Below are 26966 nucleotides of genomic sequence, written 5' to 3' on the forward strand. Positions count from 1 at the left end.
GGAGGAGAAAAAAGGGAGGGGGGAGAGGGAGGGAGGGGAGGGAGAGAGGGAGGGGAGGGGGAGAGAGAGAGCAGAGAGGAGAGGGAGTGGGAGGGAGAGAGCAGAGAGGAGAGGGAGAGAGCAGAGGGGAGTGGGAGGGGAGAGGGAGTGGGAGGGGGAAAGGGAGGGGAAGGAGAGAGCAGAGCAGAGAGGGGAGGGGAGGGAGAGAGCAGAGAGGGGAGGGGAGGGAGAGAGCAGAGAGGGAGGGGTGGAGGGAGGAAGGAGGGGGGAGAGGGAATGGGAAGGAGAAGGAGGAGAGGAGAGGAGGGGAGGGAGAGGGGAGTGGAGATGAAGGAGATAGTATAAATACCAAAATTTTGAGATATAAATGTTTCTTTTATTAAAAAAAACACATCCTCAATTTAATTAAAAACTCTATGAATTGGTGCTTTCTAAGTCGTTGGGTAGTTGAGAAACGTAACCTCAGAAGTTTACATTTTTGTCTGAATTACTGAAATGAAGCTCAGATGTGCTGGAAGGGGAATGAAAACCACTTGGCACAAAGTGTAATGTCAGCTGTGGTTGAAGCAAATTCTGCCCCCTCCCCAACTCGAATCCTAGCCGGCATTTAATCACGAGGAGGCACCAAGCATTTCTCACAAACTTGTCAAGCCGCTCCTCATTTGTATTTTAATTTTCAATTCTTCTTTTTTTCCTGCCTCGAAACGTTGAAAAGAAAATTGTTCTGCAGAAATCTGCCAAAACTTCCTGTTTTCTTCAGCGTCCCCATTGTGTCGTTGACCTGAAGCGAATGCTGGAAACCGGCATTTTTTTTTCTTGATGGGGTCAAGGATCAGAGTTCATGCCTACAACTGATTCCAGGTGCGGTTCAGACATCATTGCAGTACCAGCTCTGTTTTTGTAAGTGGAGGAGAAAGATAAACAGGATGTGACTGTTTCTCGCAGATAACAATACCTGCACTCAAAATGCTTCCGACAGGACTCTTTAACCCTTTGGACTCTTAACATTTCAGTGGAAACTGTAAAAAAGAACTTGCCTGGATGTTGCCTGAGGGCAAAATTGGGCTTGACTGTGCTGCACCCATGGTCAAATTGCTCGCCAGCACTCACCATGAAGGCTCACACATAAAGAATGGCCATCTGCCATTACTCTGTGGATGACTCTGTTCACTCTGATGCATGGGACTTGGTGCCAGTTACGATGCGGGCAGCAGAGTTTTGGACGAGCTCACAGGATGAATAGCCACTTGGGTGGGGTACTGGGAGCTGTGCAACTTTAGAGTTGGCACCTTCAGGGCAGATGGGGGGGAAAATTGGGGGGAAAAGTTATACCCAAGTGAATGGCCTTTGGCGACATATTCAGGATCGGGATTACAATCCTGTATTGTGTGTACCGATGACCTCAGCCTCCCTGCATTCCCACTCCTGCAGGGGACCAGACAGGGGTGCCCCCTAACTTCCTCTCCCCCTCCTGTGTGCCCTCGCCATAGAACCTCTGGCGACATGCATCATTCTCTCATCACCCCCTGTGCCCGCTGACCTACATTGGTTCCCGGTCCGGCAACACCTCAATTTTAAAATTCTCATCCTTGTTTTCAAATCCCTCCATGGCCTCACCCCTCCCTTTCTCTGTAACCTCCTCCAGCCCCTACAACTCTCTGAGATCTCTGCACTCCTCCAATTCAGGCCTCTTGCGCATCCCCGATTTTAATCACTCCACCATTGGCGGCCGTGCCTTCAGCTGCCTAGGCCCTAAGCTCTGGAATTCCCTCCCTAAACCTCTCCACCTCTCTCTCCTCCTTTAAGACACTCCTTAAAATCTACCTCTTTGACCAATCTTTAGGTCACCTGTCCTAATATCTCCTTATATGGCTCGGTGTCAAATTTTGTTTGATAATCACTCCTGTGAAGCACCTTGGGACGTTTTACTACGTTAAAGGCGCTATATAAATGCAAGTTGGTGTTTTGTTTGGATGTTGCTTTTCTGCCAACTACTAATTTTCTCATGTTGCTACATATCTTGTTTGTCTCACTTTCAGCAATGCCCCAGTTTAACTGCACCATGTATTTCAGTTTGTGAGAGTCTGTAAAACTCCAGTTCGGAGGCGCCAAATAAATGCAAATTCTTGTTTGAGCCTAGACGGTGAGTATTAGCATTTGAAACCCAATCCTGTTCCTTCCGAGATCTGCATATACACACCTACCATTGGGGGTTACTGGCTAGTGATCAGGAGGGGGCACCCGGGCTGATGTTTGTACAACCCTTCCTCCCTCCCCCAGAGAGGCTGAGGCCAACTTCGTATGTTCAGCTGCTGCTCTGGGTGACCCACCAGAATCTTGGCATCGAAGCTGAGACTCTTCCTGCTTTGTGTGGCTCAACTAAACCCTGGGGGGGGCGGGGGGGGAGATGGAGGCGGGGGGGAGGAAACCATTCGATTCTTGAGTCTGTTTCGCCACCTCTGCAATGGGATGGGAAGAAGTGCAAAGTCTCAACTAATCTACTGCAGAGTTTCTCACTGATGAATAAAAGGTCTTTTTAAAATGAAACCCTTGTCTCTCTTTTTTTCTAAAAGAAATGAGAACCATATGTCGACAGTTTTGTTCTGCACATCGCGAAAATCTGCATCTGCAGCAGATTTTCCACCGTCATCCTGTATCCGTAGCTAAGCAACCGATTGCTCTTTTCTTGCTCATTTGCTAAGGAGCTTGTAGTGGAAGCTGAGGGGTTGCCTGGGGGTGAGATTTACACTGACTGGTATAGCTGTGGTCTGAGGCGGTAGGTATATTTTACCAGCACATGTTTGAGGGCCGTCTGTTTCTGTTCCCTCTCGCGTTGTCCCTGATTACTAACAGATTATGTTTCTCCTATGCGCTGGACAAAGACTCCGAAACAACTAGGGGGTGATTTTAAACCCCAAGAACGGGTGGGTTGGGAGCGGGTGGGAGCTGAAAATAGTTGTTTTATGGGTCGCGACCGCAACCCGGCTTTATTTCCGGGTTTAACATCGGCGCAGAAAAGTCCAGGCTTCCCACTGGGAATGCCAAGTCCAAAAATTGTTGCGGCAGCAACCCAAAAAAACAACTATTTTCAACTCCCACCCATCCTTGGGGTTTAAAATCATCCCCCTTGTGTGCGTGTGTGATGGGTGCAGAGTGTAGGCTGTGGATGAGTGAGGATTCCTAGATTCCTCCCACCCCCCCCCCCAGGGTTCAGTTGGTCTCCATATTATAAAAAAGGATATAGAGGCATTGGAGAACGTGCAAAAAAGATTTACAAGGGTGATACCAGAACTGAGTGGATATATTTATCAGGAAAGATTGAACAGGCTGGGGCTCATTTCTCTAGAAAAGAGAAGGCTGAGGGGTGACCTGATAGAGGTCTTTAAAATTATGAAGGGGTTTGAGAGAGATGTTTCTGCTTGTGGGGGAATGCAAAACTAAGGGTCATAAATAAATCGAAGATAGTCACTAATAAATCCAATAGGGAATTCAGGAGAAACTTCTTTACCCAAAGAGTGGTGAGAATGTGGAACTTGCTACCACAAGGAGTAGTTGAGGTTCTCCATCACTCCTGACCGCTGTGTGTTGACCTCTGCTGGACACTGTGTGTGTGGATGGGATTAGGCTCCTCACCGTTGTGGCTTCATGCATGAAATAATAGCCACATAGGCATCACAAGGCCTTTGCCACTGGTGAAACCTCGGCCACTAATCCATGAGGTGAATGTCCAGCTAATCTGGTTTCCAATGGTGAGGGAGGAATGTTGACCAGTGGCGAGAAAATAGGGGAAAATCTTGAGGGAAACAGACTCGTGGCTTTACCCACCTGTAAACTTTTTCTCAGGTAACGTTTCCCCTTTTATTCTGGGACAACAGACCAACAAGAACTTACATTTATTTATATTGGGCCTTTAACGTATAAAAAATGTCCTAAGGCGCTTCGCAAAGACGTAAGGAAAATGGACGCTGAGGGAAAGGAGGAGATATTAGGAGGGCTGACCGATAGCTTGGTCAAAGAGGTGGGTTTTAAGGAGGGTGCTGAAGGAGGAGAGAGAGGTGGAGAAGCAGAGGGATTTAGGGAGGGCATTCCAGAGCGTGGAGCCCAGGGGACAGAAGGCACGGCCGCCGTTGTAGGGCTGGAGGAGGTTACAGAGATAGGGAGGGGCGAGACCATGGGGGGATTTGAACACAAGAATCAGAACTTTTAAATTGAATGCATTGGGGACATGGAGAAGGAAGAAAATAAGACCAACATCAAGACTCCATTTTCTAAGCTTACAGATTTATGCTGTAAAAGGTAGTTTAAAATCGGTGCCCCATAGCTTTAAAATACTGTAGATTAACAGCTGCTCAGTGCTCTATTGCTGACACACTGTAAAACAATTAAGACTCAAGTGAATGAGAATCTTTTTTAACCAAGTTTAGACATTGTATAGCATGCCCCGGGGGAGACCGCATAAACCTGCAGAGCAATGTGGTTATCTGCTGGTGTTGGGCAGGTGGCTGTTGACTCAGGTACAAAAGGAGACTAGTAATTCTAAAGCACATGTGTGAAAGAGTGGCTCACGTTACAGAGTCAGGGACTCTGACCGTGTTTAGCAGGTGGCCGTCTAATCCTGTCGGAGCTCTTAATTAAATTGGAAGCTGGTTAGTTGTAAGCAGAACAGTTGTTTAATCAGCAGGACAAGGGGAATTTCTATTGTGTGACTAGTTCTTGATGCTCGATCGGTACGGAACTCTGCAAAGGAGCATTGCCGTACTTCCAACTTATTTGGGCCTCTGCTTCACTAGCCGGTGAGAATTGTTTGACATTTTGGAGTTGTAGATATTGTACAGTATATCCCTGCTGCCCATAACTGGGTGTTACCATGGTATGAGCGCATGTTCAAAAAGGGTTATTATTGCTTATAAAAGCTGTATGGAGTGTGGTTTGGAAAAGTATGTCGTGATCTGGTTTTTGTGTCAAAGAAAGACTTGCACAGTATCTTTCGCGCCTATCAGAAATATCCCTTGCGTTCTTCATGTGCAGTGAATTTACTTTGTTGTTATGTAAGCAGTTGTGGCAGCCATTTTTGCGCACAGCAAGATCCCACAAACAGCAAAGATAAATGAGCAATGAATCTGTTTTTGATAAGTGTCGATTGAGGGCAGAATGTTGGCCAGGACAGGTCAAAGCATCATTGGGGTATATTTTCCTCTGTATGTAAAATTAAAGAAAAATCCTCTGTGAGGTTGCTGTGCTGGAGAAGGCAGATGACGTTTTAAAGAAAGAACTTGCATTTATATAGCGCCTTTCACGACCTCAGGATGTCCCAAAGCTCTTTACAGCCAATGGCGTGTGATGTCTCGGCTACAACTGGGAGATGTATTCACTCAGCGAGAGAAGTCTGAAGAATAATTTTAATAGTACAGGTTGAAGTCTCGTAAGCAAATATTGACACTTGAAGTAGGAAAAAAAACATGATATTGGTTTACATATATATATTTTTTGAACATGCACCACAGAATTCCAAAATCTTTGGCAGGAAATCTTTGCTGCCCTGAAATTCCAGGGACCTCGGTAATTGGTGTTTTTTTTTAAAGTAAGCATTTTTTGTGGTTACCTTGGGCAAGGTTACAAGGCCTGTTAACAGCCTCTCAGAGTAAGGGATAAATAAATGACCATTCGGAATTGGAGCAGCTCAGCTCTCCTCAGGAAATGAGTTGCTGCAGCTTCTATTTGACGATTTTACGAGGGGTCCCATGGAAAAAATAAATATGCTGCAGACCAATCTTTCACCATTGCAAATAAATCAGTTGCAGCCGACCTTCTCTCCTGGGAGCATCCATTTTTTAAGAAGAGCAGGGCTGGTTTGGGCCACTCGAGGCAGCAGTGATTGTAAACTCCTGGAACTTTGGCAGGACTTGTTGGTAAATCTTGTCGTAAAACGGTGCACTGGAGGCAATTCTCCTGGCTCCTAATTCTTGTCACTTGGAAGGATTCCAATTACATGTGTTTCCTACAGTCCCCAATTGCAAGTATAAGTCTTCCATGCCATGTAAAAGATGTGAGCAGCAGTATGATATCCTGGAATAAGTGGGTTTGAATCCAATTTGGATAAATCGCTTGCCCGTGTTTCAAGGGCTGCCCGATGCCTGAAGAGGTTTAGAGTTGGGCCGCAATGCAAATGCTAAATCAACTAAGATTTTGATTGAACACCAAATTGACATTTTCTCCCAAGGAGCATTAGACTTTTATATTGACGCTGGCATGCCAAGAGATTATCGATGAAATGGAGACTCGTGGTCTGCAACTTGGCTTTCTCCTTTTTTACTGGAGCACCATGTCGCCAGTTCCCCTTTGGAGGCCCAATAGGAATTGCGGTGCAGCGCCTCTACTGGTGAAAGGGTATGATTGCAGTGTGACAAGTTTACATAGGCAGTTTCCATTCTAATTGTGGACATAGGAATTGATCATGGCAATCTGATCGAGGTGTTTAAAGGATTCGATAGGGTACATACGGAGAAACTATCTCCTATGGTGGGGGAATCAAGAACAAGGGGACATAATCTTAAAATTAGATCTAGGCCGTTCAGGGTGAATTCAGGAAGCAGTTCTTCACACAAAGGGGAGTGGAAATCTGGAACTCTCTCCCCCAAAAGGCTGTGGATGCTGGGGGACAATTGGAGCTTTCAAGACTGAAATCAATAGAATTTTGTTCGGTAAGGGTGTCAAGGGATTTGGAACTAAGGCAGGTAAATGGAGTTGAGGTACAGATCAGCCATGATCTAACTGAATTGTGGAGCAGGCTTGAGGGGCTGAATGGCCTCCTCTTGTTCCTATGTTCCTAAATATATATATAAAAATAAGGACCAAATGTACGACTTTAAAATGGGGACTGAATTACATATGCACACCCTGGTCATTATCCCTCTAACCCTGCTTCACCCTGTGTGCAACACCACTAGTGTATATGTGTATATACAGTTTTGCAGATCAACTTGAAGCTGTACATTATAAAAAATAAGACTCAGTCTTAATTATTGTGCTCAATTACTCAGATGACTAGCAAAACAATACAAAATTGGAAGTTTTTGTAGCGCATGGTTTTAATTTAATTTTTCTAATTGTTCTAAAGCCTTGTCGCACAATCCCATATGTGACCCATAAAGCCCTAATTAGACCACAGCCTCAAATTTAACATTCGCCGGTACTTAATCACTGAAGTTATTTACCCCAGTGTTAATCTTCTGTTGAAACTTCCTTCTCTCCTGGCGCTGACTCTTGCAGGGTTATAGTTCTACTGCCCAGTGTCCCAAACAAGTGTTTGGCAGAGCTAATTGTAGCCCTTCATTGCTACTCTGATACCAGGGATCAAACTTGCCACACTCGATGGTGCCTTTACCCAACTAGGTCGCTTGCAAGCTCCTGACCTTGATCTTTTCTCTGCATAAATACTTAAGTGGTGAGCCAGAGATCACTGTGACAAAAGTGAGGGCACGTTAACCCTGACAGAGATTCAGGGAGACCTGGAGTTCCTTGTTTTTTGTTTGCAGCATCCAGGGCAGAGGTAGTAGGCCTGTGTTTATAACAAAAGAGAAAAAGGACTTGCATTTATATAGCGCCTTTCACGAACCTCAGGATGTCCCAAAGCGTTTTGCAGCCAATTAAATACTTTTAGTCACTGTTTAGTACCTACATTACAACAGTGTAGTCACTGTTGTAATGTAGGTACGGTAAATAACAACAACTTGCATTTACATAGTGCCTTTATAATAGTAAAACGTCCAAAGGTGCTTCACAGGATCGATTATCGGACAAAATGTGACACCAATACTTGAACTATATTATTATACAATGCACCTATATAGCCACTGCAGCAGAGATTTAGGAAATTAATCATTTATTTGAAGTTTAGTCTAAACAGTGCTCTAATATTGTGATGCTGGTGTTTGAGGTACAAGGTCCCTAAAGTTTTAGATGTAGACCGGGGCTCCCCACTAAAGTTATTTGGTATTTAGTCTGAAACTTTGGTCCTTTTACACTGGACATCTGGAGAAGCTGCAACACGTTTTAGGGGAGGTTTTCCTGGGTCTGCACCCAGATGTGTTGGATCGGCCGGCCGTAACGAGTATCGGAAACTCGGGCGTGTCAAAGCGCACGCCGGGTAAAGGAACCCGCCCAATATTCGCTGCATCCAGGTGATCCAACGCATCTGGGCGCAGACCCAGGAAAACATCCCCTTTTATATTTAATGCCATTCACCTAGTCACAGTTGAGCTGATTTTCCTTCGAGCCAAGTAAATGTGGTGGAAATACAAGAGAGGCAGAAGGGAAATGTACTGTTTCCTCACATTCTGAATGGAGGGACTCTCATCAATAGATCATACTTTAAAAAGCCATTCAAGTGCTCCACCGATGGCTTAGTGAGTGTACTTCATTGGTTGTAAAGCGCTTTGGGACGTCCTGAGGTCGTGAAAGGCACCATAGAAAAAGCCTTTCCACCATCTACAAGGCACAAGTCAGGAGTGTGATGGAATACTCTCCATTTGCTTGGATGAGTGCAGCTCCAACAACACTCAAGAAGCTCGACACAATCCAGGACAAAGCAGCCCACTTGATTGGCACCCCATCCACCACCCTAAACATTCACTCCCTTCACCACCGGCGCACTGTGGCTGCAGTGTGTACCATCCACAGGATGCACTGCAGCAACTCGCCAAGGCTTCTTTGACAGCACCTCCTAAACCCGCGACCTCTACCACCTAGAAGGACAAGGGCAGCAGGCACGTGGGAACAACACCACCTGCACGTTCCCCTCCAAGTCACACACCATCCCGACTTGGAAATATATCGGCCGTTCCTTCATCGTCGCTGGGTCAAAATCCTGGAACTCCCTTCCAAAAAGCACTGTGGAGAACCTTCACCACACGGACTGCAGCGGTTCAAGAAGGCGGCTCACCACCACCTTCTCAAGGGCAATTAGGGATGGGCAATAAATGCTGGCCTGGCCAGCAACGCCCACATCCCATGAACGAATTTAAAAAAAAATTATTTTTCTTTTTACTCAATGAGTAGCTGAGCCACACAGTCCAGGAAGGTCCCAAACTCAATTCCTGGTCTGTGCTGAATTGGCTACTCTCGGCTGCTACAACAGTGTGCCTGAGTCAGGGAAGGGGAAGTCAGCCTGGGTTCCTGCTCCTGATTGTTGTTTAATGATTCCTGCTGAGCAGTGTGCGTAGACTTCTGGTGGGGAAAAGATCGAGCTCGGCAGTGATGCTCTCCACGGTTCAGTAGCCTACTGATACTCGCTGTCAAGACTCACAAATGAATAATGGCCATTTGGGTGAGGTACTAAAGGGTGCCCAGCAGTAGTAAGATCGTATCCGGGAAATAGTCAACACACTCTGGAGAGGTAGGGGGAAGCCTTTCTCTGGCATTCAGTCTTAACAAGAAGTCTCCAGGACAACGGTACAGCACCAACCTTACATTGAGTTACAGCACAGAAACAGGCCATTTGGCCCATTTGGTCTATGCTGGTGTTTATGCTCTACCTGTCCCAAGTTTACAACTGCGATCAGGTTATTGTGGTGTGGGGATGGGGGAAGGGGGCGGTTATATTTTTCTGTATTGAACCTAATAAAACTTTAATGTTTCAGGACGATAATTGGTAAAAGAACCAGAGGGGTGATGAGGATGTTTTTTACGCAGCGAGTTGTTATGATCTGGAATGCACTGTCTGAAAAGGTGATGGAAGCAGATTCAATCGTAACTTTCAAAAGGGAATTAGATATATACTTGAAGGGGAAAAATTTACAGGGCTATGGGGAAAGAGCAGGGGAGTGGGATTAATTGGATAGCTCTTTCAAAGAGCCAGCACAGGCATGATGGGTCGAATGGCCTCCTTCTGTGCCACATCATTCTACGATGAAGTGCTCACTCCAGGGTTTGGTCACAAAGAAGCCATTTTGACTGTCCACAATCAAATCCATATCTAATTTTGTTTCCAGATGGCTATTTTTGCATAGTCCGAAATTTCTGTAATTCTGTGATTGACAAGCACACACAATGCAATTTTATTCTTACATTGGGCAGAAGTGAGATGGTGGCCATTCAGAGGGTAGATTTTGCTCCATTTACTACCTCAAACCCATTGAGAGCGCCCTCTGATCCAGATCACTGGCATCAGTTGTTAGATGCAGAAGAAAACTTGACTCCATCATAAATTCTTGATAAATTTAAAATTTGGTCTGAGTATTTTTTGTACAATGGGCAGTTCTACTAGTTAAGAAGAATTACGTGGGCAGGTGGGGAGAATACGATTTGGATTTTTTCCTAATACTCTTCACTCATGCTCAGTGCAAAGGTCAACCTCCTATGAACAAAAACGTAACTTTATGCATGATTTATATGGGATAGTGAGCCACAGGGTAAACAATTCACCCTCATGGTGTTGAATGATAAATCAGGAATGGTACAGAATGCCAGCTTTATACTTCTGACTTTCTTCAAAAGGCAGAACTTGGAACTGGATGGATCTTGCTCTGTTACAGGGGGCTCCACAATGGCTACGGGGAAAGGGCAGGGGAGTGGGACTAGTTGGATTGCTCTTGTATAGAGCTGGCGCGGACTCGATGGGCTGAATGGTCTCCTTCCGTGCTGTAACCTTTCTATGATTCTATGAAGTGCATCTTTAAATCCCCCATTTTGGAACCTGGTCCTGCCTTGATATGGGATCCTGATTCCTCCTTGAGTACTGAGCAGGCTGGCCTTGATGACAGGCTGTGCTCTGAACAAGAGGCCTGGTGGTGTAGAGGGAGTGTAGCATTTTGCTTACTGTAGTAGATAATGTGTTATAGTGTTAATGCTAAATTACACACAATATAATTTTAATGTCTGCAAGCCTATTTAGGAAAGAATGCACTTTTAAATATTAATTTTAATCACCAGTCAATGTTGAGTTAACTGATCTCAGGCAGGGTGATAGTAAGGGGTGCTACAATTGGCCTACGGAAAAGCAATCAGGGTTCCTACTCCTGACCGCTATCCAGCAACCCGTACTGGCCGTGGGCATGTACGATGCTGGGTGAATATAGGACTGGGCTTGACTGTGGTGTCACTGTGCTGACAGACAGTTCCATGGTTCAGATATGAGTAATAGCCATTTGGGAGAGGTACTGGAGGGTGATCAGTGCCTGTATGTCTGTCGCTCAGCATGGAATCAATGCCTTTTAGGAGAGGAAGGGAGAAAATTGGAAAGAAAAGGGAAAAAATAATTGAAAGCAGGAAGTATGAGCCCTAAGTAAGCACAGCTTTGCTTTGGCACAGTACAAGTGACCCACTTTGAATTGGCTCTGATTTCTGGCCCAATCAATTCGTCCCTGATTTACAGCATTTTTGTTTCTCACACAGTGAGTACAGTGTTCCCTTGTGGATATGCAAATGAGAAGGATTTGAGGTCACAGGAAAGCAAACTTAATGATCCACCATTACAGAAGACAAAAGTGTGAAGAGCTTTTCGTGTGGGCCAGTCATGGGATATTCAAGAGTTGCTGAGGTGTCCAAGCCCAGATTCTGTCGGTGGACACTGGAGGCCTCCAGCCATCCTCCTCTGGTCTCTTTGTGACTCTGCTTCAATGTAATGTATTCCCCAATTCCCAAGCTTTGTAAAAGACCGGCGATGAAAACCTGCTTTGGATTTTTTTTTTGAAAGTTATGTCAGCCTATTTAAAAATGTGCAGGGCTACGGGGAAAGGGCGGGGGAGTGGGACGAGCTGGATTGCTCTTGCATTGAGCTGGCGCGGACTCGATGGGCTGAATAGCCTCCTTCCGTGCTGTAACCTTTCTATGATTCTATGAAGTGCATCTTTAAATCCCCCATTTTGGAACCTGGTCCTGCCTTGATATGGGATCCTGATTCCTCCTTGAGTACTGAGCAGGCTGGCCTTGATGACAGGCTGTGCTCTGAACAAGAGGTCTGGTGGTGTAGAGGGAGTGTAGCATTTTGCTTACTGTAGTAGATAATGTGTTATAGTGACAATGCTAAATTACACACAATACAATCTTAATGTCTGCAAGCCTATTTAGGAAAGAATGCATTTTTAAATATTAATTTTTCAGTAAATATTAATGGTTACAACTTCAAATGCAACCTTATTTCAGACAGAATGTGACAGCCTAAACAAGACTTTTCAGTAAACACTGCTTCATTTGAGGAGAGCCTTTCAAAGACTATTAATAAAATGAAATTTGTAAGGATCTTCAGAACTGAGTGGTTAGCTCAATCGTTTTAGATTGAAGCCAGCATTCACTGACAAAAGGGATACAGTTCCTTTAACAAAGGCTTCACTTACAGTGTCCAAAACCAGAAGTGTGTAGGGTCAGGATGACGGCCCCCGGTGTAGGAGAGTCAACAACAGCCTCCTTCTCCAGCTCCGAACTGAGATGACGACATTTTAAGTAAGACTTGGAGGTCAGGTTAGTGTGGGTGAAAGACAAACCTTTTGATCCAAATGCATTTTCTGAGACCGAAATCATACAGCACAGAAAGAGGCCATTCGGCCCGTCATGCCTGTGCCGGCTCTTTGAAATCCCACTGCTCTGCTCTTTCCCCATAGCCCTGCAAATCTTTCTTTTTTAAGTAGATAACCAATTCCCTTTTGAAAGTTACTATTCAATCTCTTTCCACCACCTTTTCAAGCAGCGCATTCCAGATCAGAACAACTCGCTGCGTAAAAAAAATTCTCCTCATCTCCCCTCTCTGTAGACAAATAGCTTGGTTCTCCATTTTCTGCATTTGTGATTTTCCTGTATTTTCAAGACATTTCTAGATTTGGGGGTTTACAGAAATGCCATGAATTTTTTCTTATGTGTACTGTTCAAAATTCTGAGCAATTGGTCCTACACCCTCTCCCATCTTGCTGCGTTTAACTGGTACTGTACAGTTCCTGCCGTTTCACTGCTGTCAAATAGGCTTTTCCTTTCAATTGCAGCTGCAAGTGAAATGAACCCACTTTTGTCCAGGGCCAGTGTTGAGATTTTCTGCGATCTCAGAAAGCAAAGACTTTGAAGTGTTTTCCATTCTGATGGGCACTGTTAAAAATCGCAATGTATCAGACCTGTGTGAAAGTCACTGAGGTGTCTAATGTAACGTAAGCCACAGCCTGAAAAACCTGAGATTCCTGCAGCAGATTTTGTGCTCGCCTTGTTTTGTGTTGTAATTTTCTTCTGTGATATCACTGAGAGATTGAGGTGTAGATATAAGATCTAGGTGTATCTTTAGGGACTTGAGGTGCACTGGTTGCCTCAGTAAATGAAGATAATTACTCAATATTGGATACAATCTATCAGAAATCCAGAGTCACCAAGCTTTTGTTGATGCTGTGCACACCTGTTTGAAAAGTGACCATGTGGACATAATTAATCTGACTGATACTGTAGTCCCTGTAAACAATGACCATAGCTGCAGTGTCTCCTTTACAAGGTGGTGTCTGGGACATCTGGTTTCAACAGTGAGCTCTTTCTATGGACTCCAATGTCTCACGCTAGCTCCTCCAGATTTTGGTGCCAGTCATCATTTCGACTCATTAAACCGAGGACCTCTTGGAGTGGTGGGGCCACAACAGCCCCCTGAAACTTTGTTGGGTATAATGTAGTGACCAACATGGTGTTAGGTAGGGCACTTGAATACACCATGAACTGTTAGCCAGGTGTTCAGATGTTTAGATTAATCTGCCAGGCAGAGTAGTAGAGTCAAGAACATTACGGATGTTTAAAATATAATCGGATGCTGTGATGGGAGAGTTAAGGCACTAGAAGGATGAGTTGCAATGAGTCAAACGGTCTTTTCTCCCCCCTGATTTTCTTGTGTTGCCTGCCAGTTGGTAATAGGCTTCCATTTTGCTTTTGTTCTAGGTTTTCTCCATTTTTTGGGGTGGGGGGGGGGGGGGGGAGGGGAAGGTGGTGCATTGCAGCAAACTCATGGCATTAGCATGGGATAGCACCAGGTGTGTCTCCGGGTATTCATGGGTCACAATGGGGGCTGCCAGGAGTCAAAAACTATGTCCTAGGAGACGATGAACAAGGAATGAATAATGGAGATATTGGGGGTGTCCATTCTGGAGTCTTGCTTCATTACCTTTTGTGGATCGGGGAATATTTATGCAGATCTTGTCCTCAGGAGATTAACTAGGTGGGTGGAGACCAATGACAGGGTGGATTGTAGATGGTCTGTGGAAGGAGAGAGGTTGATGATACTGTGGCCTTCTGTTGCATGTTTCTCATGACTGTAATGTATTTTTGAGGTTAATGTGTATTGTAATGACGTGAGCATGGCTCAAATTTAGTGTTGACCGACTCATGGAACGTGGACTCTTTTTAAGACTATGTTGATGCTTGTAATCCATTGCACTTCTGTTCTCCCGATACACCTGCCTGGCAGATTAATCTAAATATCTGAACACCTGGCTAACAGTTCATGGTGTATTCATCTAATCTTTTGTTTGAATTACTTCTGCTGAGCAAAAGACTTGATATTTTGTACCTGTTCTAATTTACAATGAAGACTGAAGCTAGATATAGGTAAAAGAGTTCCAATACCACAGTTAATTCAAGTATGAAAGACAAAACTCATTCAGTCCTTGCCCTGGATGTGACCTCCTTGTACAGCTTGTAGAATATAAGCTTGTTGCAAGCGTAGCTTTGCATGCATTCTGTGTTCACTGACACTGATGCCATCAGTGTTTGGAAGAAGATCATCTCCTGTTCTTTCTCAATCAGTGATAATAGTTTCCCTCTGCTCCAGCTGCACCTCTAACCTTTTGTTAAACCCTTTTCACAAGTTTCCTTATTTAGTGAGAGGACTTTCCAGAGGGTTGCAAGCTATGGTTACGGTCTCAGGAAGTGCAGGACAATCTGCTCAATTGCACCAGGAGCACAAATTGATGTTTATCCACCTGATCCTGCTGCCATCGGCAGCCAGCTGACAGCAGCCAATCAGGAGCCCCATCTCCTGTAGCCTTTGAGTGTAATGGACTATTGCCAGACCATTGTGAGACCTGCAGTAGTATATGTGTCCACAATGAATTTTGTCTTTCACATTTGAATTAACTGTGGTATTGGAACTCCTAAACCTAGATCTAGCTTCAGTGCTCATGAGACAGTTGTTAATGGTTTCTTTTTGAACAGTCCTGCCTATGCTGTGGTGGTATTGAGTTTATTATAGATCACTGATGTAATATATAGTTCTGTAGCAACTGGCATACTAATTATAGACTGAGCCCAATAAACTTCAATCTTTAGTGTTTCATTCCATTTGTCTGGGATCTGCGACAAAATAGGTCTTAACATTTTGGAGTGCCCATTTTCATGGGTTGTTCCCAAAACTGTCTAATTTAATGTAAACTGGTAAATTGCCCATGGTCAGTTAATGAAAGATGACCAAAAATCAGAACATGAAGTAAGGATTATGGACAGGAAGTATGTGGCCAATGGGATTTTATTTATAATCTATAGATGTCGATGTTGAAAAATTCCTGGCTCAGGAAAACCCAACCAAACCTTCAAATCAGGACGATCTTGCTCTTTCCTTTTTTAAACTCCTGCAATATGAGGAGCATTCTACTATTTTGAAGGGAAAATCTACAACCTCTTTCTCACCACCTGGTCAAGGAGAGGTTGTGGTCTTGGAGAACACCAAGGATTTGGAAGGCTCCAAGTCCAGTTGGAGAATTAAGAACTAGAGGCCTCATTTTAAGAGGGGTTGCAGGGGTGAGAAATCTATTTAACATGAACGAATAGCAAATAAGTTTGAATTTATTCATAGCCCAGCCCTAAGGATATAATCTATGACTTAATGGAACCCAATGATGCCCTGACATCTCTTAATGGCTCCATGTGAAATACGTGGGCATGAATGTGTGCTTTGATGGTAATGTCAGTTTTCTTTTCTAAAGAAAAGATTCAAATGCCTTGCAAGAATTGAAATGTTCTACTATCCTTTCTAATTAATACTGAACATTGCCCTGGCTTGACTCATGAGGAATTCTTGCCGCACTAAATGGGTAATTCTTGCTGGTCTAGTCGGACAGTGTCTCCTTTTGTGCTGGCTGAGTTCATCGAGTCTAATGTAATGCGCCATGTTACACTCCCTATTGTTAAGGCAATGATAATAGCACAGACTGTACTGAACAAATAGACCTGAAGGTAATTGGAAAAATGCATTCTGCTCATTCACTTTCATAATATTTTACCAAAGATTTTGGAGCAAAATGGGTAACGTGAAACTGAAGTAGAAATGTGTATTCAAAGTGTATTTTGAAAGCTTTTCAGTAGTTAAACGGATAAAATGCAGGTCAGGGGATTGGTTCTGGATAAAAAAGAAATGAATGTGCCCTGTGCTTGCTGACCTACACTGGCTCCCGGTCCGGGAACGCCTCAATTTTAAAATTCTCATCCTTGTTTTCCAATCCCTCCATAGCCTCACCCCTCCCTATCTCTGTAACCTCCTCCAGCCCTACAACCCTCCAAAATCTTTGCGCTCCTCCAATTCTGGCCTCTTGCTCATCCCCCGATTTCCTTCGCTCCACCATTGGCGACCGTGCCTTCAGCTGCCTAGGCCCTAAGCTCTGGAATTCCCTCCCTAAACCTCTCCACCTCTCTCTCCTCCTTTAAGACACTCCTTTAAAAGCTACCTCTTTGACCAAGCTTTTGATCACCTGTCCTAATGTCTTCTTATGTGGCTCAGTGTCAAATTTTGTCTGATAATCGGTCCTGTGAAGTGCCTTGGGATGTTTTACTACGTTAAAGGCGCTATATAAATGCAAGTTGTTGTTGAATGCAGCCAGGTGCCCGAAACGGCACACTCCCAAATCTGCAGTCATTAAATATTAAAATTTTTCAGGGGCCGTGCTGACAGTGTGCGCAGGCCTCATTATATCCCAGGGTGTTCATGCACATTAAGGTAAATAGGCCCCACAATGAATTGCCCGTGTTTTCTTGGCTCCTCACAGCTATAAACCTTGTTTGTTGGGATGGAGAACACTTTTGTCCGTTTCTCTGTAGAAAGGAGGCAACAGCACATGAGGGCGCAGCATCTTTTACCAGGTGGCAGGCTTCTTTGAAGTACAGGGTCTCATGGATGGCACACATGTAGCCATTAAAGCCCTGGCTTCAATCCTGTGGCATATATGACTAGGAAAAGCTCATAGGAACAGGGTAACGTGCGCTACCTCAACAGAGACCATAAGAACATAAGAAATAGGAGCAGGAGTTGGCCATCCGGCCCCTTAAGCCTGCTTCGCCATTCAATAAGATCATGGCTGATCTTCGGCCTCAACTCCACTTTCCCGCCCGATCCCCATATCCCTTGATTCCCTTAGTGTCCAACTATCCATCGAACTCAGTCTTGAATATACACAATGACTGAGCATCCACAGGCCTCAGGGGTAGAGAATCCCAAAGATTCATAACTCTCTGAGTGAAGAAATTATTCCTCATCTCAGTCCTAAATGGCCGACCGCTTATCCTGAGAGGGCCTGAAACTCTGCAGACTCCTGCAAGGGAGTGGAAAGGCGGAAGGCCTGGACTTTCGCCGTTTGGGTTGGCAGGCCGTTGACCCTGTCCCAGGGAAGGAGTCATTTAGAATGATCCTCAGGGAGCAACGGGTGAGGCTTTTAAAGGTGTGTCATTAATTGCCAGAATTAGCCTTAAAAGCTTCACTTGTGGCCCTGCATTAACAGCCCTATGGCGCTGTCCGTGCTACACCAACCCCATTAACGTCATCCTCTGCCTGATCACCACTGTCCGTGCCACCATCCCAGCCTCTATCCCACCACCTGCAACATTCATAAGACCCTTCTGACAGTAAATTTACACAGTTTGTTTCTGTACTCAAATTCTATGTCTCTATTTCAATGTTTAGTTCCCCCACGCTTGCCCTTGGTGAGAGTGTAGGGGTTTGTGTTGCCTACTTTCTAGTCTTGTGCTCCTTCAAAGTGTCACCTCAGTAGGGTGAGAGGCGGGAGGGGAAGAACAAGTGCGGCAGGTACACCTGCTCCTCAATGGTGACCTCTTGGCCCAGGTGTGGCGATTCCTCTCTTTCTGCTGGGTTAGGGAAAGACCCTAGAACTACAGCCAGCACTTTGGCCTCTGTGCTGGCTGGCTGCTCCTGCCCCTTCTGCAGCAGGTGCACATCTAGCCCTGGTCCTCTTGTGCAGCTCATCTGCCACCTTCACTTGCTCCTCCTCACTTGCACTCGATGCCTCACTTAAGTGATATCTCCTGACGCGCTTTTCCCATTCTGCTGAGGTAAAGGTATGCGAGCTGGTGCTTGCATGCGGCAGCAGTGTTTGATGGGTGCTTGTCTACTTTAAGAAAGACCAGTGCAGCACTTACCAACGCTGGTTGTCACAGCTTTATACCGTCTCCAAACATATGGAACATCTCTTCCTGGTGAGGTAGCGATGATGCTGAAATAGATTGGGTCCCAACATAAGGGACAATGACTCCTTTTACAAGAGTGGAATTGGCCTCCTACGACTGCATGAGCTTTTGCTTCACGCTGGTGTGGAAGGGCCTCAGGAAACAAAATGGCGGTATGCTTGTTACTTTTGTCATAGGACAATAATCAACAGGTACAATCTGCTGCCAGCCGTGGCTCACTCTCCTCTCTGAGTCAGAAGGTTGTGGGTTCAAGTCCCACTCCAGAGACTTGAGCACAAAATCTAGGCTGACACTCTCAGTGCAGTACTGAGGGAGTGCTGGACTGTATTTCGGACGAGACATTAAACCAAGGCCCCGTCTGCCCTCTCAGGTGGATGTAAAGATCCCATGGCACTGTTTTGAAGAAGAGCCAGGGGAGTTCTCCTCTTAGGCCAACAATGCATGGAGTGTTGTCATTTCCAACATTACTCAACTTTGTACATGCAGAGTTTCAATATTTGACTTTGTATGGTCTGTGCTTACAAGTTGCCAATATTTATCCCTCAACCATCATCACTAAAAACAGATAATCTGGTCATTATCACATCGCTGTTTGCGGGACCTTGCAAGTTGGCTGCCGCATTTCCTACATCACAACAGTGACTACACTTCAAAAGTACTTAATTGGCTGTAAAGCACTTTGGCACGTCCTGAGGTCGTGAAAGGCACTATAGAATTGCAAGCTTTTTCTTTATTTGTAAAAATGCAGCTGAGCTCATTATGCTGTTAATTGCAATACTTGGGGCAAAGTCAAAACATTGAAACTCTGCATGTACAAAGTGGAGTAATGTTGGAAATGACAACACTCCATGCATTGTTGGCTTAACGGATCAAGTGTCCGACAATCACTGAAATGGTTTAAAGGAACTGGGATATGGATGCAGACATCGACTCCCATCAAAGAATAAGGTCACAACAACAACTTGCATTTATATAGCGCCTTAAAGACAACATTGAGGGAGGAATTGCCCTATGTAGTGACATCATAAATCTTGTGTCACTGTACAATAACCAGAACAATTCTTAATTCTTCAGAAGAAGGAACATTGTTTTATCATTTAAATATATTGAGGAATTGGTGCAAATTCACTGTCTTCTGTGTTCATTTTGCCTGGGAAATTTGGTTGCTTTAAAACACTTTTTGGTAGACAAATTATAGAGAATGGTGACTAGATAAGCATTTTTGAGTGCTAACTCATGATTAGGACCAAATGGAGAAACAACTGAGGCTCGACTCATTGACTGTCATTCCCTGTGTATCATGGAGTAGAATTGACTTTGGTCCTAGATGTGTGTTGTGGTCAATTCTTAAGCCAACAAGTTCTTTTTTTAAAAAAAAGCATTGAAAGGGTCACAAGGATCTTGCTCTGTTAAACTGCGGTTAGAATTCCATGATCTAACACTAATATCATCTTGGTGTATTGGCCTAAGGGTTAGGAAAGAGACGGTCTGAAATAGTACTCCATAGGATGATGCCATTGTGATGTTGTGTAGGCACTATTCTGTTGGCTAAGAATTCAGTCTGTTACAGCAATTCTGCTAGTTTTCTCTTCCCTACTCCCTCCATGACATGGCAGACCCTTAAGGGGAAATAGAAAACAGACTTTTTTTGTGGTGAGATCAGCATGAAAGCAGTTGTGGAAACTCCTCGTCTCTCACATGGTGTGGGGAACTCTGCCAGGCTTTCCAGCCTCATCCCGAGTCTGTTGCAGCCACAATTTGGAGACTATTAACCAGATGTGAAGGGGAGAATTTTTCTGCAATGACTCACTTGGCCAGCTGGGAGGATTTCGCAGGTCATGTGAAATGTCACACACTGACTTTCTGAGGTAAGGCAGCCCAGTTACCGAAGGAATCCTCCTGGATTTTGGCAGAAAGAGATGGGTGTGTTTGTCTTGATGGAGAATGTGCTGTGAACTTTGAGGGTGCGAGACTTATCGGAGAGGCGGGAGAGCCCTCCTTAACCCTTGCAGGATCATGGCCGAATCGTCCAACATTGTTTCTGAATTGAGAAATGCTCATTGGCATCATCTTGGATAGAGACTGTATAGTAATCTTTTCTTGCAGGGATTTCATTTAATTGAAACCAGTCTATTAAAAGGGCACAGTCCACATGTTTGGAAAAATTTTATTATTTACGAATACATGGCACAGTCCTGTACGTTGTGTCGGAATGCACCCTTGCATCACTTGTGCCTCAAATCATTGTGATGCCTCTGGATCTTCCGTCTCAAACAACAATCTAAAAAAATGAACAAACAATTTAAAGGGGCAAAATCTTCGTGCCAAACTGTAAAGGAGAATTCCTGATGCAATGTTAATGCTGAGTGTTGCTTTCCAAATTGACTGTTGTGTCCCTTTTATAAATTCAAACTCCACTAAGTACTCTCTGTTTGAAGCTTTTAATTTCTAGCAGCTGTGCCCTTAAAATTGTTTGATGATTGACTTTCAATCTTGTCCCCCGAAGGCGTTGACTGGTGTTGGGGTCCTCTTACCCTTTTGTACCTCACCCAAGTACCCATTCTTCATTTGTAAGCCTAAATAGTATCGATGGGCTTGATAGCAGTCGAGTCTGATCTTGTTGTCATCCAACGTCCACATACACATGTACTTTCCAGCAGGGGGCACTGGCTAGTTATTAGGATCCGGAAAATATTGGAGCACAAAGAGCCTTTGTGTTAAACCAAAAATAAAGGTTCTACTTTGAGACTGTTTGCCCAGATATATCAGGAATTGCATACTCCCCGCCTGTGATTTTGCATCCATAAAAGTTAATGAACAGAAAATCACGGGCTGGGGTTGTGCAATTTCCTGCTATGCTCCCCCAGCGTGCGCCAGGAGTGTGGGGCACTGAAGGTTTCACCCCATAGTGCCTTAAAGTCAAAAGAAACTGTGTGGGTGGGGGTGAGGGGGCAGGAGAGACTTGAAGTGGAAGAGAATGGAGATCAAGCTTGCTCTTGTGGGGGTCATTATATTGCCAGCAACACGATAACTAGCCAAAGCCCTCAAAACTGTCAATCTGGTAAAATGGGATCCCACTAAAATAAGCATGTGGTCTTGGTTAACTAAAGACTGGTCCCTCAATGTTCTTTGTCTCTCATCTCCCCGCCAACCTGTACACTAAGAATGAGCTAACCTAAAATTTACATTTCATTGCAGATTGAGGCAAACTATATATGTAACTACACTGGAGGGAGCACTTGTATTTTGGATGTAAAGTCGCCCTTGTACCATTTCACATAGTCACCATTTACCGAGCCTTTTTTAACTGACATTTTTTTAAAAATCCATTCAAAAGGTTTGTTGTTTAACCCTCCTGTGAACTGACCAACATGTGGTATGTGATTTGACAAGAAAGTCTCGTAAAGGCACTTGTCACTAATAGAGATACAAACTGACCCCAACATATGTCAAAGTAATAAAGGTCAATGTTCTATGCAGGGACCTCCCTCCTGACACATGGGGCCATTATTTAGTCGATCTCTTGGGGCTTCTCACAGATGGGGGTTGAATAGCTTTGCCCCCTCAGAGCGATGGTGGGACTGTGCTGCATGTATACTTTCCCCTCCATCTACACTTGATAGTTACTGAGGTTTGGCACAGACAGCTGCTCCTGGTGTAGTGTTTAGATCATTTTGAATTTGTTTTTTCCTTAAGTCCCGAGTTTAACGGACTCTCTACTGTGATAACCATCTGTAACAGACTGATTTTAAAATTCTTATCCTTGTTTTCCAATTCCTCCGTGGCCTCGCTCCTCCCTATCTCTGTAACTTCCTCCAGCCCTACAACTCTCCGAGATCTCTGCGCTCCTCCAATTCTGGCCTCTTGTGCATCCTCGATTTCCTTCGCTCCACCATTGGCAGCCGTGCCTTCAGCTGTCTAGGTCCTAAGCTCTAGAATTCCCTCCCTAAGACTCTCCACCCCTCTCTCCTCCTTTAAGCGGCTCCTTAAAACCTATCTCTTTGACTAAGCTTTTGATCACCTGTCCTAATATCTCCTTATGTAGCTCGGTGTCAAATTTTGTCTGATAATCACTCCTGTGAACCACCTTGGGATGTTTTACTCTGGTAAAGGAACTATATAAATGCAAGTAGTTGTTGTTGATGATAGTCACAAAACTAATCCAATCTAAATGAATGAAAGTTGATCTGATCTATCTCAATGAACTTCGGCAAGGTACCAGAAGACAGGCGGTGCCTTTAGAACTGTCCCCTAGCAAGAGTCAGCACCTGCGGGCGGGGGGGGGGGGGGAGATCCTGGGAAACATTTGGAACAGTTGACTGTGAGTTTCATTCATTTTGAACATACACATTTTCTTAAATATATTCCTCAGTACTTATCCCAATGTTAATACATTTGTTAATACAAAATGTGTGTTGTCACTTTAAAATGGACATGTCATCATGGAGTATGCACTCTTCACAAGGCCAGCATCACACTGGCAACCTGACTAAAGTATGTCTTCCAACTGCTTAAACATTTGGCCACACCTAACCATAGATCCAACATCGGCAATGCATCTATCTACATTCTACAGCCTTAAGTAGCCCAACCCAAATCCATTTGGACTCATTTCAAATTAGCCTTTGACCTTTCAACTTGGATAATTTAGATAGGAGCTTGATGGCAGTAGAAACCAGCTTGCACATTTGTTAAAGTACACGTGTGGACACCAGGTGAAGACAGGATTAGGTTTGTCTCTGGTGCCCCCCAGTGGCCAAACATAGGACTGTTTGTGATGCCTCTTCTCCAGAGTTGGGGGGGGTCAAACAACCCATGGGGACTGAGGCCAGTTTTTGCACCCCAACCGCCACCTTGGCTGAGGATAACTAACAGAGCATGGACTGGGGATCAGAAATGGAGCCTTCCTGGTCTGTATGTCTCAGGTTCTCATTGGATAAACTCACTGAACTGAAAGGGGGAGGCTGCTGCAGTCATTTTATTGCAACATCATCTTTTGGGTACTCTATTGATCATTCAATAATGATTTCACTGGAGATCGAGTTAATGGTTACTAGAGCCCGAAGGATTCATTGGGGAAGTGCTACCCATCGCCATGTGTTCTTTTTTCTAATGGGTATCTTGTATCTTTGCTTCAGGTCAAAACATTCCATGCCCGAGAGACACCAATATCTCCTTTTACAATATTTCGGACAGTGGAGGAATTAAGTAGAATATACTTGCCCTATTAGAAACCACTTTCAAATTAAACGTTGCTTCAGAAATTTCTGATGTTGAGCACAGGCTATTTGAGTAGGACCCAGACTGAAGTTTAGTTCTGCATATGTAAGTAAGAATATTAAACTGTTAACTTAGATATAGTGAACTGTGTCAGCTGAGAGGTTTCGGCAGGACCAATATCCTCTTTTGGTGCAAGCCACTGTCCCAAAAATTTGCCTATGCAAATTCATTTCTGTTTTGTGCATAAATTTGTTACTTTATGCAGGTGCGTTGTACGATTTGGTTGACATTCATGCTTGATTAATATATCCATCAAATTGCCTGGGTTATGAGTAGAATTGTTCATATTAGAAAGAAAGAATGGAATTGCTTTTATATAGCACCTTAACATGTCCCAAAGCGCTTTACAACCATTGAATTATTTTTGAAACACAGTCACTGTTGTTTAGTTATGTATTATTTATAATGGGCCTTACTTCATTTTCCTGTCTCTTCAGTTATGCAGGTACTAAGTAGAGGTGATTATTTTTCTTTTGCATTGTGTCGAATGCCCTAAAATTTGGAAATTCATACATGCTACCAGGTAGGATTTATTTTGACATTATTTCAAGTGTGGCTTCAGGCACCGTAAAGGGAAGACTTTTGCTGCTGGCCACCCGTTTGGACATTTGACCCAAATTTGTGTAACAGCTTAGTCTGCATGAACTAATTCAGTTGGGGTCTCTTTGGATTTGCCCTCTAGTTAGACACTTGGGCCAGAATTCTGCTCCCAGTGGCAAAATTCTGCCGGGCGGGCAGAGGGGCTCGACACTGCTGGAACCCAACCTGGTTTGACTATGAGGCTTCCCTTTTTATTCAGCGTGCCATGTAATAGTTGTACGAGAGAAGTGTGGGATTCGTACTCTGTGGTGGCCCAGGTGAATGACATCAGCAGCAGTCAAGGGGGCTTGTGGTTGGCTCCCCTTGTTTGCCTCCACACAAGCCATATTGCAAAAGGAGGGAGATCACAGTACTGAACATTCATCGCTGTGTAAAAGACTAACAGCATTCTGCAACTAGTACTGAAGCATTTTTTCACTATTGAGGTGCCCCGCGTTGTCGGGTGCTGAGGCCTGGAGCCTAATTTGCAGTGGATGTTGTCCTATGCACCGCGGAAAAGCATTGAGCAGGCTTCAGACTTCAGCGCACACACATACAAACACATCGAGGTGCAAGATTCATTGAGGTTTGTCTTGTTCTCGCTTATTCTGCTTCTACCTCGTGTAAATATGCAGAAATACCAGATAAACACTTTTGGAGCCAATTACATTTGGTATTCGGTTCTAAAGAACCAGATAGCTTGAGAACCATACCTGGCACTTGTTCGACTGCAGCCAAAGTTCCGGTTGTCCACAGCGGTGTCCATCTATGCGCTATATTTTTCTATATATATGGCACGCTGCTTATTTAGGCATCATTGTTCTGTGACACACAGTCACGCCTGCAGCTGCACACATCTACCACTAGATGGAGCTTCATATGCACCAGTGGCTGCAGATCCCCAAACCTGTACCGACAACATCACCGATGCACTGAGGGAAATTCATTTGGTCCCGTTCTGACTTTCCATGGGCAAAATGGAACTAGTTTAGAGAAAATCTAATACTGTTTGTTTTGTGCCTTTCTCTTGCAGGATTGCAGTGCCCTGATTGGATGGACAGACCCACCTAACATTCTTGCTCCTTCTCCGTTGGACTTCGGACAGCTATGACCTCTACACTGTTGCACTTTAACCTCATGGACACAGGCCAGGAGGACATCGATGTGAACCGCTGTGACCTGGAGGTGGAAAGGAAATATCAACTCATTCCATCCATTATCTGTGCCATGTGTTGCCTTTTTGGGGTCATCTACTGCTTTTTTGGTGAGTGAGATCAAGAAGACTAACTGAATACACCACAGGTATTAACAAATGTTTGTGAGACACATGGAGGATGCTGCAATGTGAGTGATAGCACATTTTAAAGTGGATTTTTCCAGGCTGAGCACAGTGAGAAAGTCCCAAGTATTTGGTTGGGTCCACTCAATTCCACAAGTTAATTTAAATGTTGGTGCCCCTCTCCCTGTTGTGTTATAGTCTATTGGGTTTAAGAAAATGTTTCTTGATCTTGGGAACATTTTTTTTAGAATGAAAACCCTTTTTAAACTGAAGTAGTCCCTCCTCCTGGGGAAAACAGAGGAAGAGGTTGGATGCATTGTTTGAACTGATGTAAATTGGCTTGAGCATCATGTTTGTGTTTGGCCTGGAGGAGGGGAAATGTACAGTGGCCTGGGGTTGAAGTGAATGCTTGGAGGCCGTGGTTTGATAGACAGGGATTGAGGCAGTGCCTGTGGGGAAAGCGCAGTTACACAGTAACTGGATGACCAGTGAGATGTGGCACCACGTAACAAATGTTTTTGAGGAAAATAAATTTTCTTTGTGTAGGACAAAGTTCACATAATGTAATTCGAAAGGTAGTCCCATCAGCCAGGGCTGGATTCAAACCCCAGAGGTGAAAGGACAGTGTTGTAAAACACTACATCACCCACTGACCCGCCCCAAGCTCATTTTTAACTGCACTTATTTTTCCTATTATGTTTATTTGCCATGTCAGTTCATAGTATCATAGTAGGTAAAGCACAGAAGGAGGCCATTCGGCCCATCATGCTCGTGCCTGCTCTTTGAAAGAGCTATCCAGTTTAGTCCCATTTGCCTGCTCTTCCCCCATAGCCCTTCAAGTATTTATCCAATTCCCTTTTGAAAGTTACTATTGAATCTGCTTCCACCGCCCTTTCAGACAGTGGATTCCAGATCATCACAACTCACTGCGTAAAAATAAATGTTTCCTTATCTCCCCCTCTGGTTCTTTTTCCGATCACCATAAATCTGTGTCCTCTGGTTACCGACCCTTCGGCCACTGGAAACAGTTTCTCCTTATTTACTCTGTCAAATAAGTTGTGTGAGATTTTGTCTAATTTCACTGGCCCAAATGACTTGTTCTTAAGACTGAGATATTTCCTCCAACAGATGTGAGCTGAATTGCGCACATACTGCACAGACCAATCCTTTTCTGGTTGTTTGCCGGGATGTGTCATTCGACCAGCAACTGGCCAATTATTATTGACGGATCATGTTTCCAATTGGAAAAGCAGCCCCAAGTTCAGTGACAGTCAATGACCAATTGAATTTCAATTTGCAGATTCACTCAGTAGCTAGAACGTAAAGACTCTAATCTGATGCTGCATTTTTATCACTGGAGCTGTGGGTTCCCATGTTGTAATATTAATGAGTCACCTCCAGTGCCCGC

General features: G+C 44.3%; 2 protein-coding genes across 14 annotated transcripts in view; one reads left to right on the plus strand and one right to left on the minus strand.

Moving 5' to 3' along the window:
• Positions 1–374: 374 nt before the first annotated feature.
• LOC137307229 (partner of Y14 and mago-like) overlaps positions 375–26966 on the minus strand; it is a 155343-nt gene continuing 128751 nt past the window's right edge. For 9 of the 13 annotated variants that reach the window (XR_010959076.1, XR_010959074.1, XR_010959086.1 and 6 more), the window contains 2 exons: positions 24993–25458; positions 20570–20701 (listed from right to left, as the gene is read on the minus strand). The gene's annotated coding sequence lies outside the window, so the exon portion shown is untranslated. Of the gene's footprint in view, positions 893–5277; positions 5387–20569; positions 20702–24992; positions 25459–26966 lie in introns of those variants that run through there. The other 4 variants (XR_010959081.1, XR_010959075.1, XR_010959082.1 and 1 more) reach the window with 4 other exon arrangements.
• LOC137307232 (transmembrane protein 198-like) overlaps positions 25363–26966 on the plus strand; it is a 55939-nt gene continuing 54335 nt past the window's right edge. The window contains exon 1 of the mRNA XM_067976657.1: positions 25363–25543. Within this exon, the coding sequence (XP_067832758.1) occupies positions 25387–25543 (157 nt within the window). The 5' untranslated portion in view covers positions 25363–25386. The remainder of the gene's footprint in view (positions 25544–26966) is intronic.

The sequence above is a fragment of the Heptranchias perlo genome, chromosome X, assembly GCF_035084215.1.
Source record: "Heptranchias perlo isolate sHepPer1 chromosome X, sHepPer1.hap1, whole genome shotgun sequence".
Taxonomy (NCBI): domain Eukaryota; kingdom Metazoa; phylum Chordata; class Chondrichthyes; order Hexanchiformes; family Hexanchidae; genus Heptranchias; species Heptranchias perlo.